At 32.2% G+C, this 16,687-nt stretch overlaps 4 protein-coding genes across 4 annotated transcripts; 3 read left to right on the top strand and 1 right to left on the bottom strand.

Annotated features, from left to right (window-relative positions):
* Positions 1-2,165: 2,165 nt before the first annotated feature.
* LOC102605964 (beta-D-glucosyl crocetin beta-1,6-glucosyltransferase-like) lies at positions 2,166-3,559 on the top strand. Its single transcript, XM_006367621.2, has one exon. It carries the CDS (start codon positions 2,198-2,200, stop codon positions 3,557-3,559), a length of 1,362 nt encoding a protein of 453 aa, XP_006367683.1. The 5' UTR covers positions 2,166-2,197.
* Positions 3,560-4,325: 766 nt separating this feature from the next.
* Positions 4,326-6,564, top strand: LOC102605629 (beta-D-glucosyl crocetin beta-1,6-glucosyltransferase-like). The gene is made up of 2 exons (XM_006367620.2): positions 4,326-4,372; positions 5,196-6,564. The coding sequence occupies exons 1-2, from the start codon at positions 4,326-4,328 to the stop codon at positions 6,490-6,492; spliced, it is 1,344 nt and encodes a 447-aa protein (XP_006367682.1). The 3' UTR covers positions 6,493-6,564.
* A 1,991-nt stretch (positions 6,565-8,555) lies between these two features.
* LOC102605297 (beta-D-glucosyl crocetin beta-1,6-glucosyltransferase-like) lies at positions 8,556-9,881 on the top strand. The gene has a single exon (XM_006367619.1). The coding sequence runs from the start codon at positions 8,556-8,558 to the stop codon at positions 9,879-9,881; it is 1,326 nt and encodes a 441-aa protein (XP_006367681.1).
* Positions 9,882-16,006: 6,125 nt separating this feature from the next.
* On the bottom strand, positions 16,007-16,687 carry LOC107059142 (beta-D-glucosyl crocetin beta-1,6-glucosyltransferase-like). Its single transcript, XM_015305576.1, has one exon. The coding sequence runs from the start codon at positions 16,685-16,687 to the stop codon at positions 16,007-16,009; it is 681 nt and encodes a 226-aa protein (XP_015161062.1).

Here is a 16,687-nt window from a genome sequence, read left to right as displayed (position 1 = left end):
ACAAAATCTTTTTGAGATGATTTTCAAATATTTATAAAATATGCTAATTAATAATATATATATATATATATTATTTAAAAGTTCCAAAAAGTGACAAAATCACATAAAACTAACTTGAAAATATTTTGAATTTTATAAGGTCAATTATTTCAAATCGTTTGGAATTTAAGAAGCTCACAAATTAATTCTTATCGCGGAGGGTCAAAATTAGGTGTCAACAATATCTCTAATTTGTTGATAATGATCATTTCTTAGAAATGATCTTGCCTCTATAATTTGCCTTTTGACTTCTCTATGTTGGATACCTTTAAAAGAGGGATTAATTCAATAATATTTAATTTACGATATGCAAATAAGTCATAAAGGAATGAGAAGAATCATCTATTGATTTTGGATCTCTAATACATAACTCTAAGTTCTATTAGACTAAGAGCATTCTATCTTCACAAATTTTAACCTCGTCTTCTATCCAATCCAAGATCAAAGGCATGCGACAACTATCACCTCCTTTATAATTGTTCAATAATTTAGTGATATGCCATTATTTTATTTTATTCCAACTACATGATAATTAAGTCTTCACAATTTATGGATAATAATGTTGTCAAAAAACTGACTTATAATTTAATTGTTCTTGCGAAGGATTATTATTGATTACACGTGCAACGCACGTATCCAGAACTAGTAGAAAAAAAATAAGGAACAAAATATAAAATTAATGAACAATCTTATGAGCTCCTTTTTAAATCCACTTCCACAAGACGATCATCCTTCTATCTTATTATTTTTAGTCAAACTAAAATATGAATATAATAATCATATATTGTGTATTTTTCGATGAACTTTCGATGACATACCAAAATAGTATAGTGGACAACTCTTGTTGGACGGACATTATACCTCCGTCCAACAATAGTTATTCACTATACTATTTTAGGATATCCAACAGTACTTGTCCACTTTATGAAATCAATGGATAATTTACACTTAATTCATAATTTACTTTTATCATTAATTATAGTCATTTTCCTATTACACTTTTCAAGACATTATATTTATTATATTCAAAGGATAATATACTCCCTTCGTCCCATTTTATATGTCACCTTTTTACTTTGCACTTGCATTAAAAAATGATGTAAATTTACCCTTCTACCCTTTTTTAATGTTTTCTTACGTCAACTTTATTAATAAATGACAAAATTTAATTAACTATTCTATCAAAGATATAATAGGCAAAATATGGTAATTTATGCATAAATTTTATAAAATGACAAATATTATGGTCCAGCTATTTATAGAAATGGATGACATATAGAATGAAACGGAGGGAATAGTTTACTTATAGTTTTTGTTGGACGGTGGGAGTAATGTGATCATTTATAGAAAGTCCTAGGTTTTCTTTTTTTCACCTACATTGTTGTCATCACTTTTTGGGGAATTGAGTAATGTGTATTTTTCGATGAGCTTTTAATGTAAAAGTTGTAACGTATTTGTGTAGATGATTCCCTTTTGTCCAGGAAAATTTTTCAAATGGAAAATTTTTTTTGGCCAGAATATTTTACCTATGCTATTTTATCATTTTAAATATTTTTTTTTTTAACTTTAATAGTTTTTAACTAAAAAATGAAAAAAAGATCAATTTGTTTTAAAATAAAAAAAAATATTATAGTAGTTTTTTTAAATTTTCTGGCTATTTAGCACTTTTCTTTTCAAATGTATCATCAAACTTTAAGAAAAAAAGCCCATTTGTGCCATTGATTAAAAGTTTGATTCATTTATGTCATTTTCATTTGAGATAAAATTCATCTACGCCATTATTTGTTAACTGAAAATAAATCTGATGTTGCAAATTTATTCCGTATACATGGTTTGTTATGATTTGTTTATGTCATTAATTAAATCATTTTTAAAAGGGAAATGACTCAACTATGTCATTGAACTTTGAGAAAAAAGCTCATCTATGTCATTTTAGTTAACAAATAATGACAAGGATGAGCCTTTTCTCAAACAAAAATGACATAGATGAGACAATTTTTTAACGAATGTCATAGATGAACATTTTCTCAAAGTTCGATACATATTTGAGTCTTTTCCCTTTAATAAATAAGCAAGCCAACTCCATAGAGAAACCATCTCTCATTTCTCACCCTTCTTTCATTTCAAGAATTTAGTATACCATTTCAAGATTTTGATCATGGCTAAACAAGTTACAGAGCCTCTTAGTACTTTGAGGGTACTGATGTTCCCATTTTTGGCTTATGGACACATCTCTCCATTTCTAAACGTAGCCAAGAAACTCGCGGATAGGGAATTCTTGATTTACCTCTGTTCTACGCCCATAAATCTCAAATATGCCAGCAAGAAAATCCCTGAAAAGTATGCTGATTCGATTCAGCTTGTCGAACTTCACTTGCCAGAATTACCCGAACTTCCTCCTCATTACCATACTACCAATGATCTCCCACCCCATCTCCATAGCACCCTTCAAAAAGCCCTAAAAATGTCCAAACCAAACTTCTCAAAAATCTTGCAAAATCTGAAACCTGATTTGGTGATTTATGACATATTGCAGCAATGGGCTGAACGTGTCGCGAATGAACACAACATTCCAGCAGTTAAGCTCCTAACTTCGGGTGCAACTGTGTTTTCGTATTTTACAATATCACTGAATAAACCAGGGGATGTATTCCCATTCCCTGAAATTTATCTCAGGAAAAGTGAACAAGTAAAAATGAATGAAACATTAAAATGTGCTAAACAGATAGAACCTGATGATGGGGATCGTCAAGCTGATGGAAATAGACAAATCATGTTGATGAGTACCTCTAGAATTATAGAGGCCAAATACATAGATTATTGCACTGAATTCCTCAATTTGAAGGTTATTCCAGTTGGTCCACCAGTCCAAGATTCGATCACTGATGACGCGGACGATATGGAGCTTATAGATTGGCTAGGAACAAAAGATGAGGATTCAACTGTTTTTGTCTCCTTTGGGAGTGAGTATTTCTTGTCAAAAGAAGATATGGAAGAGGTAGCTTTCGGGTTGGAGCTAAGTAATGTTAATTTCATATGGGTTGCAAGATTTCCAAAAGGGGAAGAGCGAAATCTTGAAGATGCATTGCCAAAAGGTTTTCTTGAAAGAATTGGAGAAAGGGGAAGAGTTTTGGACAAATTTGCACCACAACCAAGAATTCTAAATCATCCGAGTACGGGAGGATTTATAAGTCATTGTGGTTGGAATTCAGTAATGGAAAGTATAGATTTCGGGGTTCCTATAATTGCCATGCCTATGCATCTTGAACAACCAATGAATGCGAGGTTGATTGTAGAATTGGGAGTCGCTGTGGAGATTGTAAGAGATGATGATGGCAAAATTCACAAAGGAGAAATTGCGGAAATTCTTAAAGGTGTCATAACAGGGGAAACAGGGGAAAAATTGAGGGCTCAAGTGAGAGATATCAGCAAGAATTTGAAATCAGTAAGAGATGAAGAGATGGATGCAACTGCTCAAGAGCTAATTCAACTTTGTAGGAACTGTAATAAGTGCAAATAATGTGGAATGTTGTGATTCTATTAACAAAATAATATTGTATGTGAGGTGCTTTTGTTTGTCTTCAAAATCTATATATATGGTGATAATTCAAATAAAAAAATAGATGACCGATAATATTTCAGATAGGATAAGTGAATATGTAATAGTTAGAATGTGAAACTCGCGAAAAAATGATAGTTCAAATATATGTTTGACCATTATTTCTTTAACTTTCGATATGAATTCTCAAGTCCATATCATTTGTTTTTTGTAGTGGTTAATTTTTGTCCAACCTGAATAAGTTATCCTTTTCTTCCCCTCTACTACCAAAGTTATAGAATAAACTAATTTGCTTTTAGAGAATTATTATTTTGGTACTTATATGATTTATTTATTTATGACATTTTTGTAAAATACTAAATTTCGTTGATTAAATTTGATAATGAATATTTATTTTGTCTCAATCAAATATATACAACTTTGTTACTGAATACGAACCGATAGATAACAATGTGAAATTATAAAATTGGTCATGCAAGCAAACATATACCTATTAGATGAATACGGACCAATGAATATGAACCTCGATTTAAACAAACGTATACACATTTTTTTAGATGACTACAAACTAATGGATACCAATTTCGACTTAAAACAAATGCATACAAATTTATTAGATGTATATGGACTAATGTATACCTATGTTTCTAAGCTAAAAGACAAAGAGAATTTATACGGTTATATACTTATAATAAAATGAATCAAAATTCAAAATCCTCATAGAGTAATGGGTTTGGGCAATAAAGAAACTTTAGTGGGCTCATGGTTTAAAATGTAAAAGATTTGCAAAAGACTTGATTTTAAAAAATAAATAAATATTTATTGATAAAATCTTTACAAATAAAACACTACTAAAAATATATATAAACAATATTTTTAAATATTCACATCCCACGGGCCTGCCTCTGAGGCTTGTAGGTTGGGCCTACGAGGCTAGCGGGCCTAATGAGGCTGGGCTAAAAAACCTCATTCCTAAATGGGCCAAAAAAATTAGGCTCAACCTCACTTAATTCAAGGGTTGGGTTGGACCGACCTAGCGGGCCAAATCCATTTTGACAGCTCTAGTATTAGAAAGATACTAATACAAACAAATGTATACCAATTTCTTAATGAACATAAGTGAATGTATCCGATGCAAATCTATTTAATAAATACAAATTAATGAATACTAATGCAAACAAATGTATACAAATTTGTTAAGTGAATATGTATCGAATTTTTCATCATACCTTCTAGAAAATGCGAAATAGATGGGGAAAATAATTTGTATATAGTGTCAAAATATTCTTAATTAAATATCTTTTGCTACTTTTAAAGAGAGATATAATTCTTTATTAAATATTTTTTACTATTTTAAAAAAAAAAATTGAAGAAAAATGTGAGTAATAGGAATTTCCTCACTTTGACTCTTAAATGTCAATTCTTTTGACTTTCATTTGCCAAATAATTATTTGGCAAAAACATATCAATTTTCAATCTAATTATGTCAATTCTATCTCTTATAAATAAGGCATCCAATTCCACCAAAAGAGCCCATCTCTCATTTAGAATCACAAATTTAGTGTCTTTCAATACTTTGATCATGGCTACTTTTGAGGGTACTCATGTTTCCTTGGTTGGCTTATGGACACATTTCTCCATTTCTAAACATAGCCAAGAAACTCGCGGACAGGGGATTCTTGATTTACCTTTGTTCTACGCCAATAAATCTCAAATCCACCATCAAGAAAATCCCTGAAAAGTATGCTGATTCGATTCAGCTTATCGAACTTCACTTACCAGAATTACCCGAACTTCCTCCTCATTACCATACGACTAATGGTCTCCCGCCCCATCTTAATCACACCCTTCATAAGGCCCTGGAAATGTCCAAACCAAACTTCTCGAAAATCTTGCAAAATCTGAAACCTGATTTGGTGATTTATGACATGTTGCAGCAATGGGCTGAACACGTCGCGAATGAACAGAACATTCCAGCTGTCAAGCTCATAACTTTTGGTGCAGCCGTGTTTTCATATCTTTTTTACTTAGTGAAGAAACCAGAGGCTGTATTCCCATTCCCCGCGATTAATCTCAGCAAAATTGAACAAGAAAAAATGTTTGCTAAAGATTTCGAGGATCGTTTAGTGGATGGAAATATTCAAATCATGCTGATGAGTACCTCTAGAACTATAGAGGCCAAATACATTGATCATTGCACTGAATTGATCAATTGGAAGGTTGTTCCTGTTGGTCCACCAGTCCAAGATCCAATCATTAACAACGCGGACGACAAGGAGCTCATGAATTGGCTAGGAACAAAAGATGAGAATTCAACTGTTTTTGTCTCCTTTGGGAGTGAGTATTTCTTGTCAAAAGAAGATATGGAAGAAGTAGCTTTCGGGTTGGAGTTAAGTAATGTTAATTTCATATGGGTTGCAAGATTTCCAAAAGGGGAAGACCAAAATCTTGAAGATGCATTGCCAAAGGGTTTTCTTGAAAGAATTGGAGAAAGGGGAAGAGTTTTGGACAAATTTGCACCACAGCCAAGAATTCTAAATCATCCAAGTACGGGAGGATTTATAAGTCATTGTGGTTGGAATTCAGTAATGGAAAGTGTAGATTTTGGGGTTCCTATAATAGCTATGCCTATACAGTATGATCAACCATCAAATGCTAGGTTGATAGTAGAATTGGGAGTCGCCGTAGAGATTGTTAGAGATGATGATGGGAAAATTCACAGAGGAGAAATCGCGGAAACTCTTAAAGATGTCATAACAGGGAAAACAGGGGAAAATTTGAGGGGCAAAGTTAGAGATATCAGCAAGAATTTGAAATCTATAAGAGGTGAAGAGATGGATACTGCTGCTGAAGTGCTGATTCAACTTTGTAAGAATAGTAATGAGTGCAAATAGTGTGCTCATTTGGGGACTTCATGGATTAGTTGTTTGTCAGACTTTAGTTAGTTTCTTTGTGTATTTGGTTTGAGGTGGATGGGGGTCATGTCCCAGTAAACTTATTTCCTTAAGTTTAGACACTAAAGGCTTGCTCAAATATTAGTTGTTCAGTCATTATGAATTTATTGATGTCCTTATTAAGACTTAATAAGCATATGTTTCAGCTTTCGCATTAGTTCCATATGATATGTTTTGATATGTTAAGCCAAGGTTTAGCCTCGAATCACTTGTACCGTGTCTCGATTGGGGTGTAGACTCGGTCGTGAACAATTACCAAAGTTATTGAATACACTAACTTGCTTTTAGAGTATTCATTTTGGTTCTTATATGTTATATTTATTTATTTATGACAATTTTGTACACTATTAAAATTTTGTTGACTGAATTTGATAAGAGGAATTTTCACATATACACACTCAAAAATAACTTAATTATGCTCCATAGTTGTAGTTTTCTAATTACGATTTGTAGCTACATGTAAGTGGGAGGAGAGAGGCGAGCGAGGGCACAGAGTGAAGAGAGGCAAATTGTATATGTATATTTGTCAAATAATTATATATATGTAATTGGTATACATATGTATTTGCATATCTGGCCAGCGAGATTGGGAGAGGGAGGAGAGAGGGCAACGAGTGGAGAGAGGCGAATTCTATATGTGTATCTGTCAGATAATTGTATATATGTAACTGGTATACATATGTATTTGAATATTTGGCGAGCGAGACTGGGGAGGGAGGAGAGAGGTGAGCGAGATTGGGATAGGGAGGAGAGAGGCAAGGGAGAGAGGGCAGAGAGACTAATTGTATTTGTATATATGTCATAAAATTGTATATGTATAATTTGTATTTGTATATGTATAAAAGAGGCGAGAGGCGAGAGAGAGGCGATGTAATTACAGCTAAAATTAAGCTCCGAGCCGTAATTAATTCAAACTATAACTATGTTAGCTAATTAACTAGTATATGTTTGCTTATCCACATATTTTCCCCATTTGATAATGAATATTAATTTTGTCTTAATCAAATGTATACAAATTTGTTAATGAATATAAATCGATATATAACAATGTAAAATTATAAAAATAGTAATGCAAGCAAATGTATACCTATTTATTAGATGAATACGGAAATGAATATCAATCTCGATGGGGAAATAATTGGAGGTTAGAAGAGCTAGATATCGTACTCCCTCAGCCAACTTTTAATTGTCATGTTATCCTTTTCAAAAGTCAATTTGACTAATTTTCAAGGGGAAATAATTGGAGGTTAGAAGAGCTAGATATCGTACTCCCTCAGCCAACTTTTAATTGTCATGTTATCCTTTTCAAAAGTCAATTTGACTAATTTTCAAGGGGAAATAATTGGAGGTTAGAAGAGCTAGATATCGTACTCCCTCAGCCAACTTTTAATTGTCATGTTATCCTTTTCAAAAGTCAATTTGACTAATTTTCAAGGGGAAATAATTGGAGGTTAGAAGAGCTAGATATCGTACTCCCTCGGTCAACTTTTAATTGTCTTGTTGTCCTTTTCAAAAGTCAATTTAACTAATTTTCAAAGTTAAATTAAATTACATTAATTTGATATTTTAAACAAAAATTTTAAATATTCAAAAACTATTAGAAAAGTATTATAAATTGCAATATTTTGCATATCAATATGATGATAAAAAGTTACATGTAAAATGTTAGTCAAAGTTTTTATAGTTTGATTTTAAAAAAGTAAACCATGACAACTAAAGTGGACCAAGACAGTATTAAATATCTTTTACTCAAAAATAATTTGAAGAGAGATGTGAGTTAATAAGAATTTCCTCCCAAAATATACTTTGACTAATAACTATAAATTATTTTTGACTTCTATTTGCTAAATAATTATTTGGCAAAGATATATCAATTCAATCTATGGATTGCATATACAAGTCAAATCCTTGTTAAAAGCTTTTAGACTTGTGTTTTGTCCTCTATCTCTCACTTCACTCTATATATAGAGAATCACAAATCAACTTCTTTCAAGATTTTGATCATGGCTACTTTGAGGGTACTCATGTTTCCATGGTTGGCTTATGGACACATTTCTCCATTTCTAAACATAGCCAAGCAACTCGCAGACAGAGGATTCTTGATTTACCTCTGTTCTACGCTAATCAATCTCGAATCCATCATCAAGAAAATCCCTGAAAAATACTCTGAATCAATTCGTTTTGTCGAACTTCACTTACCTGAATTGCCTGAACTTCCTCCTCATTACCATACTACCAATGGTCTCCCACCCCATCTCAATCACACCCTTCATAAGGCCCTGAAAATGTCCAAACCAAACTTCTCCAAAATCTTGCAAAATCTGAAACCTGATTTGGTGATTTACGACATATTGCAGCCGTGGGCTGAACATGTCGTAAATGAACAGAACATTCCAGCAGTCAAGATCCTAACTTCGGGTGCAGCTCTGTTTTCGTATTTTTTCAACTTTCTAAAGAATCCAGGGGTTGAATTCCCTTTCCCTGCTATTTATCTCCCGAAAGTTGAGCAAGTAAAGATGAGAGAAATGTTCGAGAAAGAACCTAATGAAGAGGATCGTCTAGCTGAGGGAAATATGCAAATCATGTTGATGTGTACGTCTAGAACTATCGAGGCCAAATACTTAGATTATTGCACTGAATTAAGCAATTGGAAAGTTGTTCCAGTTGGTCCACCATTCCAAGATCCAATCACTAATGACGTGGACGATATGGAGCTCATTGATTGGCTAGGAACAAAAGATGAGAATTCAACTGTTTTTGTCTGCTTTGGAAGTGAGTATTTCTTGTCAAGAGAAGATATGGAAGAAGTAGCTTTCGGGTTGGAGTTAAGTAATGTTAATTTCATATGGGTTGCAAGATTTCCGAAAGGTGAAGAGCAAAATCTTGAAGATGTATTGCCAAAAGGTTTTCTTGAAAGAATTGGAGAAAGGGGAAGAGTTTTGGACAAATTTGCACCACAACCAAGAATTCTAAATCATCCGAGTACCGGAGGATTTATAAGTCATTGTGGATGGAATTCAGTAATGGAAAGTTTAGATTTTGGGGTTCCTATAATAGCAATGCCTATGCATAATGATCAACCAATAAATGCTAAGTTGATAGTTGAATTGGGAGTCGCAATGGAAATTGTTAGAGATGATGATGGGAATATTCACAGAGGAGAAATTACGGAAACTCTTAAAGATGTCATAACAGGGGAAACAGGGGAAATTTTGAGGGGCAAAGTGAGAGATATCAGCAAGAATTTGAAATCTATAAGAGAGGAAGAGATGAATGCTGCTGCTGAAGAGCTAATTCAACTTTGTAGGAATAGTAATAAGTACAAATAATGTGGTATGTATGTGAGGTGCTTTGTTTGTCTTCAAAATATATGGAGATTGAAATAATGAAAAATAAAATAAAAATAGGATGCAACTTATAAATTGATCCTACAATTCTACATTCTCAAAATATGACTTTGTTTAGTTTTTACATGAATTATCACCATCTATATATTAAAACACATCTGAAGTTGATTAAGCCAACTATCCGTTTTTTTCTTTTTCCCTGATTGAACTATCACTATCTACTCAACTAGGTGTGTTTTAACACATATATGATAATAGTTTTAGTAGAAAAATGAAAAAGGGAACATTTGGTAGTTGGTGTGTTAAACCTACGTAAAAATGATGATTCAAATGTGTTTTTGATCATTATCTCTATAGATTTCAATATGAATTCTCAAGTCCCGTGTCATCTTATACAGAGGCGGACCCACCTTTGAGGGTGAGGGTGCACGTGCACTCGTTCACTTCGGAATTATTTTGTGTCTGTTTTATTTAAAAAGATATGTAAAAGGAAACTGACTGAATATTTGAAAAATTGATCAAACTTATGGTTTAAGTGAAATCGAATTTCCAAAAGAAAGAGTCGCCACTTAATTTTTAGTAAAAATCAAGAAAAATATAAGATTTTTCCAAAGACTTAAACAGATAAAATCAATTGAAAAAGGGTTCGAGTTCAAATGTACATTCCGAGAAAGGTGTTTAAGGGCCCCTTCGGAATGCCCCGCTAACTCGCGGTTGACTGACGATTTGACCAAAATGATTTTGACTAATTTTAAGATTTTAACTTAAGTAAAAGAATTCATTTATTTTAATTAATATATATATTTTTTTAAAGAAAATTAACTAAGTAAAGAACTCACGACTTTGACTACTTTTTGAAAGTTTAACGAAGTAAAAGAACTCGTTTGTTTTAACTAATTAAAAAAAAAAAAAAAAACTTCAACTAATTAAAAGAACTCATTTACTTTAACTTATTATTATTTTTTTTATTTTTTTTAAAAGGGTTTTAACTAAGTAAATGAACTCATTTATTTTAACTAATTTTTTTTTTTTTTTTTTTAATTACTACTACTATTTTTATCATTTTTATTCATCTTCAGGGGAAATGAACTAAAGGGAAATTTTCTAAAGGGGGATAGTTTAAATGACATGACTAATAAAAATATAGAGCAAGATGCAAGTATTTTAATTGGGGCGTGTTAAAAGTTGGAATGGCTATCCATGGGAATTTAATTAAATTAAAGCATAATCAAGTAAAGTTAGTCAAATAATACAATAGGTAAAGAGCGGAGGGAAGAAATATTAATTGGGCCTCTGACCCAAACTCGTGAACCTGTCCTAACACTAAAAATGACCCAAAACATGAATTTGGGCCTATTTAATTAAAAATTTTGCTGCTGGGCCGTTTTTGGACCCATTTTCGCTCCCAAACGCCTGTGTATACAGCAAAGGTATATCATTGTATATGGGTCGTATTCAGGCACGTTTTTGTGTATATCGGACTGTATACCGAGTATATTCAGTCTATTTTGACCCCTGCAACCTGCATTTTATTTTTTGAACCTGTATATTGGTATTTTTGCCATGCATATCAGTGTATACGGCTGTATACAGCCTGCTTTTAGCTTTCCAGAGCACATTTCTGATTTCCAGCCCCTGTAGTCAAGCTATTGATCGACATTCCTTGCGTCATACATCAGTCCATTGGGACTCAGATTCAAATAAGGCTCGAGGAAATGCAATTAGGCCTCAATGGCCCATTTGGAATGGAAAAGAAAGGGAGGCAGTGGAGCTCGAGGAACGCACTCGAGATCACATGAAACAACAAAAAAGAAAAAGATCAATGCATATTTGTAACAAAGGAAACTTAGGACTAAAACTTAATCAATGAATGAGCAAAACATACTGATAACAATACCACTTGACAATTAATAAACACCGTATTATATACTTATTAAAACCATACGTCCAAATCAATAACCAATTAACTAAACCTTTTCCATAAGCATAAATGGGTCATTGGAAGCTAATTTTAGTACTAGTTCCAACGTTTAAGAGAAACAGAGACTTGTTGGCAAATGAACAACCAAATTCAACTTGAAAACAATAATTTCCCAAGGCAATATAACTACCGATCTAAATAAATAAAAATAAGACAAAGAATGAGAAGTGAAACAAATGCAACCCACATTTTAAACTAAGGGGGAGGGGCAAGAATATGCTTGCAAGAAACACTATTTAAAGACTCACAGGCTCGGCAAAATTATAATTACTTGTGACATGAATCAGATTATAAAACGAGGAAAAGGCTATGAATAAGTTAAAGCAAAACGGGCAAAGTAAATACTCTTCGGAAAGCTAACAGAGGCGACTTGAAGAGAAATGATTCGAAACAAAAATGATAACTATAGATGCAAAGAAATTGAGGCAGGCGACATCAAAGAATTCAAACAGTAAGTAATCGTAGACTAAACATGGAAGATTTGATCAAAACAAAGCTTAAACTAAATCAATAACACATTCTATCAGCAGGATGGATAACAATTAACTATATTCAGGTGCTAAAACGACAACTCGGTATCGACATCAAAGGAATCTGCGAGCGAACAGTAGCAACATAATCGAAATCGAAAGCCTCAAACAATGGAAACACGAAATGGAGAGGAATTTAACAAAGGGAAAATGATATTACCTTTTTCCGAGCAGCTGAACCGGGACAGCTACGAGCAGAGAGTGAGCAACAACTTCAAGACCACCGAGATTCCGGCAAGCTTTGCAAGCAGCGACCACAAAAAGCAAAAATGTCATCGATAGCTACTGATTTTGTATATGTATTCTTATATATTATTATTATTTTTTAAACAAACTCAAAATCTCCTCCCTTTTCACAATGCATAAAGAGGAATATATAGAAGAAAACTAGGGTTCGGATTTTGGGGGGGAAACCGGATGAGAATCGGCTCCATTCGAAATTCAAATTTTAAAAAAACCTTTCACCATTAAAGGAAGACAACTTTTTCCTGAAATTTTGGCCATTTCCGGAAGAGGAAGGGTAGAAGGATGGTTGGGATCGATTCCCATGTCCTTGGCGAGGAACGTGGCTCGATCCCACGCCCCCAAGGACGGTTCTTGGCTGGAAATGGCGCTGGAACAGTACTGCGTTGTTTTTGCCGTGGAGAAGATGAATTTGGGAAGTGGGGTCGCGTGTGTTGTTGTACGTATATGTCACTGTATGTCTGATGGGTATTGTTGGAATTGAATTTGGGCAAGGAAATGGGTGGGCTGTTGAGGTTGGGCTAATTGAATTGGCATAAAGGAAATTGGGCCAAAGTTGGTTTGGGTTGGCTGAAATTTGCAAATAGGGCCCAATTTTAGTTTATCACAAATGGGTTTTAGGGAATTTTGGCTAATAACTAAATAAGATGAATTAATATAAATTAATTAATGAGCTTCTTACTCTTAACGATATAAAATAATTAAATCAATTGTAAATCAATGATTCAAAATTATAACCACAATTTAAACTAAACTAATTTAATAAAATACTTACTAAAATTAAAGTCTTTTTGAAATGATTTTCGAAATGTTTATAAAATATACTAATTATATATAAAATTACATGAAATGTATTTATCATTCCAAATAATATAAAAATAGACGGGAATTACTTAACATAACCTTGAAACTATTTTGAATTATATAAAGCTAATTATTTTAAATCGTTTAAAAAAATTAAGAAGCTTGAGAATTAATTACTATCGGGGAGGGTCAAAATTGGGTGTCAACAGTGTATATACGTGTATATTCTTAATTAAGGATTATATAATTAAATGTGCACGGTAAAACATATAAGTTGAGTTGGTGTAGTGGTCCAACACCTGGTCGTTGTGCTTCTTAGCAACTTGTGTTTCCTGAGTTCGAGATTCGAACTAGCAATCTTAAAGTATACACTAAGGGTATTAAAAAAGCTCAAGTGAGATTCGAACAAGCAATATCAAAGTATACACTCGATTATGTTAGATTTTTTTAATTTATAATCATACATTTTCGTTGAAGTGTCGGTGCTTCGACTAACCCACATCCGCCTTTAGTAGTGCCTCCGTCGCCTTCTAATCCTAGATTCGTCTCTGATCTTATAGTGGTTAATCATTATACATCTAAAAGTAGCTACACCGTACGCATTGAATTATGAGTTAAAAATTAAAATACGATCAATAAGTTAGTATTGTGATACATCCTTGATATAACTTAAAAGAATAAAACTATGATATTGTATTTAGTCAAACGTTATGCATTGATCTTCTCTTCTCTCTAATGTTGGTTTACACTATATTTATGAATTGGCATTGTCGTTGTCAAAGAAAATATGTTGCATTTGCCATTATAAATCAAATAATTTACCAAGCTCTCACGCACCATCAAATGAACACAATACCTAGCCTTCAAAAATAAAATAAAATACTGTGAATTAAATAGGAGAAATTGAACAACTGACTATCAATATATATATATAAATAAAATTATTGTGTGCATGTTATATTATTAAGTACGAAAATTTTAAAAATAACATAATCTTTTTAAGATTAAAAGTTACTTAAAGAGGAATATGATAACTCACCATCACACTAACAACTGAGGAGCAAAATTAAATGTAGTGAACAAAATCTCGTCACTGATATCAAATGTCAAAATTATCTTTGTATTGATACATGAAAACACACTCTAGATAATAAGGTAAAGAACAAACGAGCATAATAATAATATAACACAACTAATTTTAACAAATTAAAAATATTAAAAAGGATTATAGTAAAGCAGTATCACAATGTCAATAAATATTTAATTATTTTAGAATTTGTTTTCATATAAAAAATTATTATACTGGTAAAATATGTAATAATGTTTGCACCTAATTAATATTACAAAGTTAAAGTTTATTAGGATTATATTTCCGTTATAAAGATTTATGAGTCGTTTGGTGTGAGGTATAAGGTATAATAATTCATGGATAACAGACATGATTATTTTATTCTGTATTTTGGTTTGAGGTAATAGGTAGTCCATAAATGCATAGGCTGGGGGGGTACTTATGCATTTTCCCAAATATTTATTCTACCATTTATATCATAGTGATTAGATAAATTATCTCACATACATGATGAAATAACTTATCTTGAATAATTATCTCAAAATAACTTATTATCGACCAAAAGGCCCTCTTTCAATTAACTAAAAGACCTATGAGCTATAACAAAAATTATCACATACAAAATTTTGACTCTATAATCTTTCTTGAGCAATTACATGGCAAACATACTCAAACTCTATCAAAGAGAAAACAAATTGTGTTGACTCAGAAAATAAATAAGATAATTTTAAAATTAATTTTAAAGTAAGAAATTAGAATTTCTCATCTAGTTCAAATAAGAAATACCTAAATAAAAGTAAAATAATTTTCAAACCTTTCTAATGATCATTTCTTAAGAAACGTGTAAAAGAATACGAGTTATAATTTAAGACGGACCTAGTAGTAGAAGTTGTCTTAGAATTGTTATCCGTTTCTTTCATGCTTCTTTTTCTCCTTGAACCTTCACCTCATAAAGAGAAAAATAATAATTAATATTTCTTAAGAGGCGTATAAAAAAAGGACAAATAATTTAAGACAAATAGAGTATTAGGAATTGTCTAACAATTCTTATCTATCTCTTTCATTCTTCTAATTCTACTTAAACCTTCACCTCATAAAGAGAAAAAAAAAAGAAAAAAATATTGATAAACAAGAATTAAACTTCATTGCACTTACATCCGAGTTAATATCTTAAAAAGTCACTAAATTTTATTTTGTATCAATGACTTTTCTAGATAATTTTTCTTAGTTCACTAACCTTATAAGATATTAACTCCAGGCATTTTGATGACATTAGAAATATTCAAGTAAAAAAATACATGAATAAGAGTAGAATGATTTTAAAATCCTTTTAATCAAATATTTCTTAAAAGATGTGTAAAATAAGTGATTGAATATACTATATATTTTTTTCTCATTATTTCAATGTCATCATATTTCGAAGATCAACTAGAACAAGAAACAACTCGCACACAATATAATTGAATTATAACATATGACATTAATTCAACTTAGCACTGTTCTTAAGAAAATTGATGAGCTCTTTAGCAGCAACATCCATCTCTTCACCTCTTGTACATTTTAAATTCTTGCTAATATCTCTCATTTTGCCCCTCAAATTTTCCCCTGTTTTCTCTGTTATGACATTTTTAATAGTTTTCGCCATTTCTCCTTTGTGAATTTTCCCATCATCATCTCTAACAATTTCCACCGCAACTCCCAATTCTACGATCAACCTAGCATTCATTGGTTGATCAAGATGCATAGGCATGGCAATTATAGGAACCCCGAAATCTATACTTTCCATTACTGAATTCCAACCACAATGACTTATAAATCCTCCCGTACTTGTATGATTTAGAATTCTTAGTTGTGGGGCGAATTTGTCCAAAACTCTTCCCCTTTCTCCAATTCTTTCAAGAAAACCTTTTGGTAATGCATCTTCGAGATTTTGCTCTTCCCCTTTTGGAAATCTTACAACCCATATGAAATTAACATTACTTAACTCCAACCCGAAAGCTACTTCTTCCATATCTTCTTTTGACAAGAAATACTCACTCCCAAAGGAGACAAAAACAGTTGAATTCTCATCTTTTGTTCCTAGCCAATCCATGAGCTCCATGTCGTCCGCGCCATTAGTAATCAAATCTTGGACTGGTGGACCAACTGGAGCAATTTTCAT

This window comes from Solanum tuberosum, unplaced genomic scaffold (genome assembly GCF_000226075.1).
Source record: "Solanum tuberosum cultivar DM 1-3 516 R44 unplaced genomic scaffold, SolTub_3.0 scf00850, whole genome shotgun sequence".
Lineage (NCBI taxonomy): Eukaryota > Viridiplantae > Streptophyta > Magnoliopsida > Solanales > Solanaceae > Solanum > Solanum tuberosum.
This window is presented reverse-complemented; position numbering and strand designations above follow the sequence as displayed.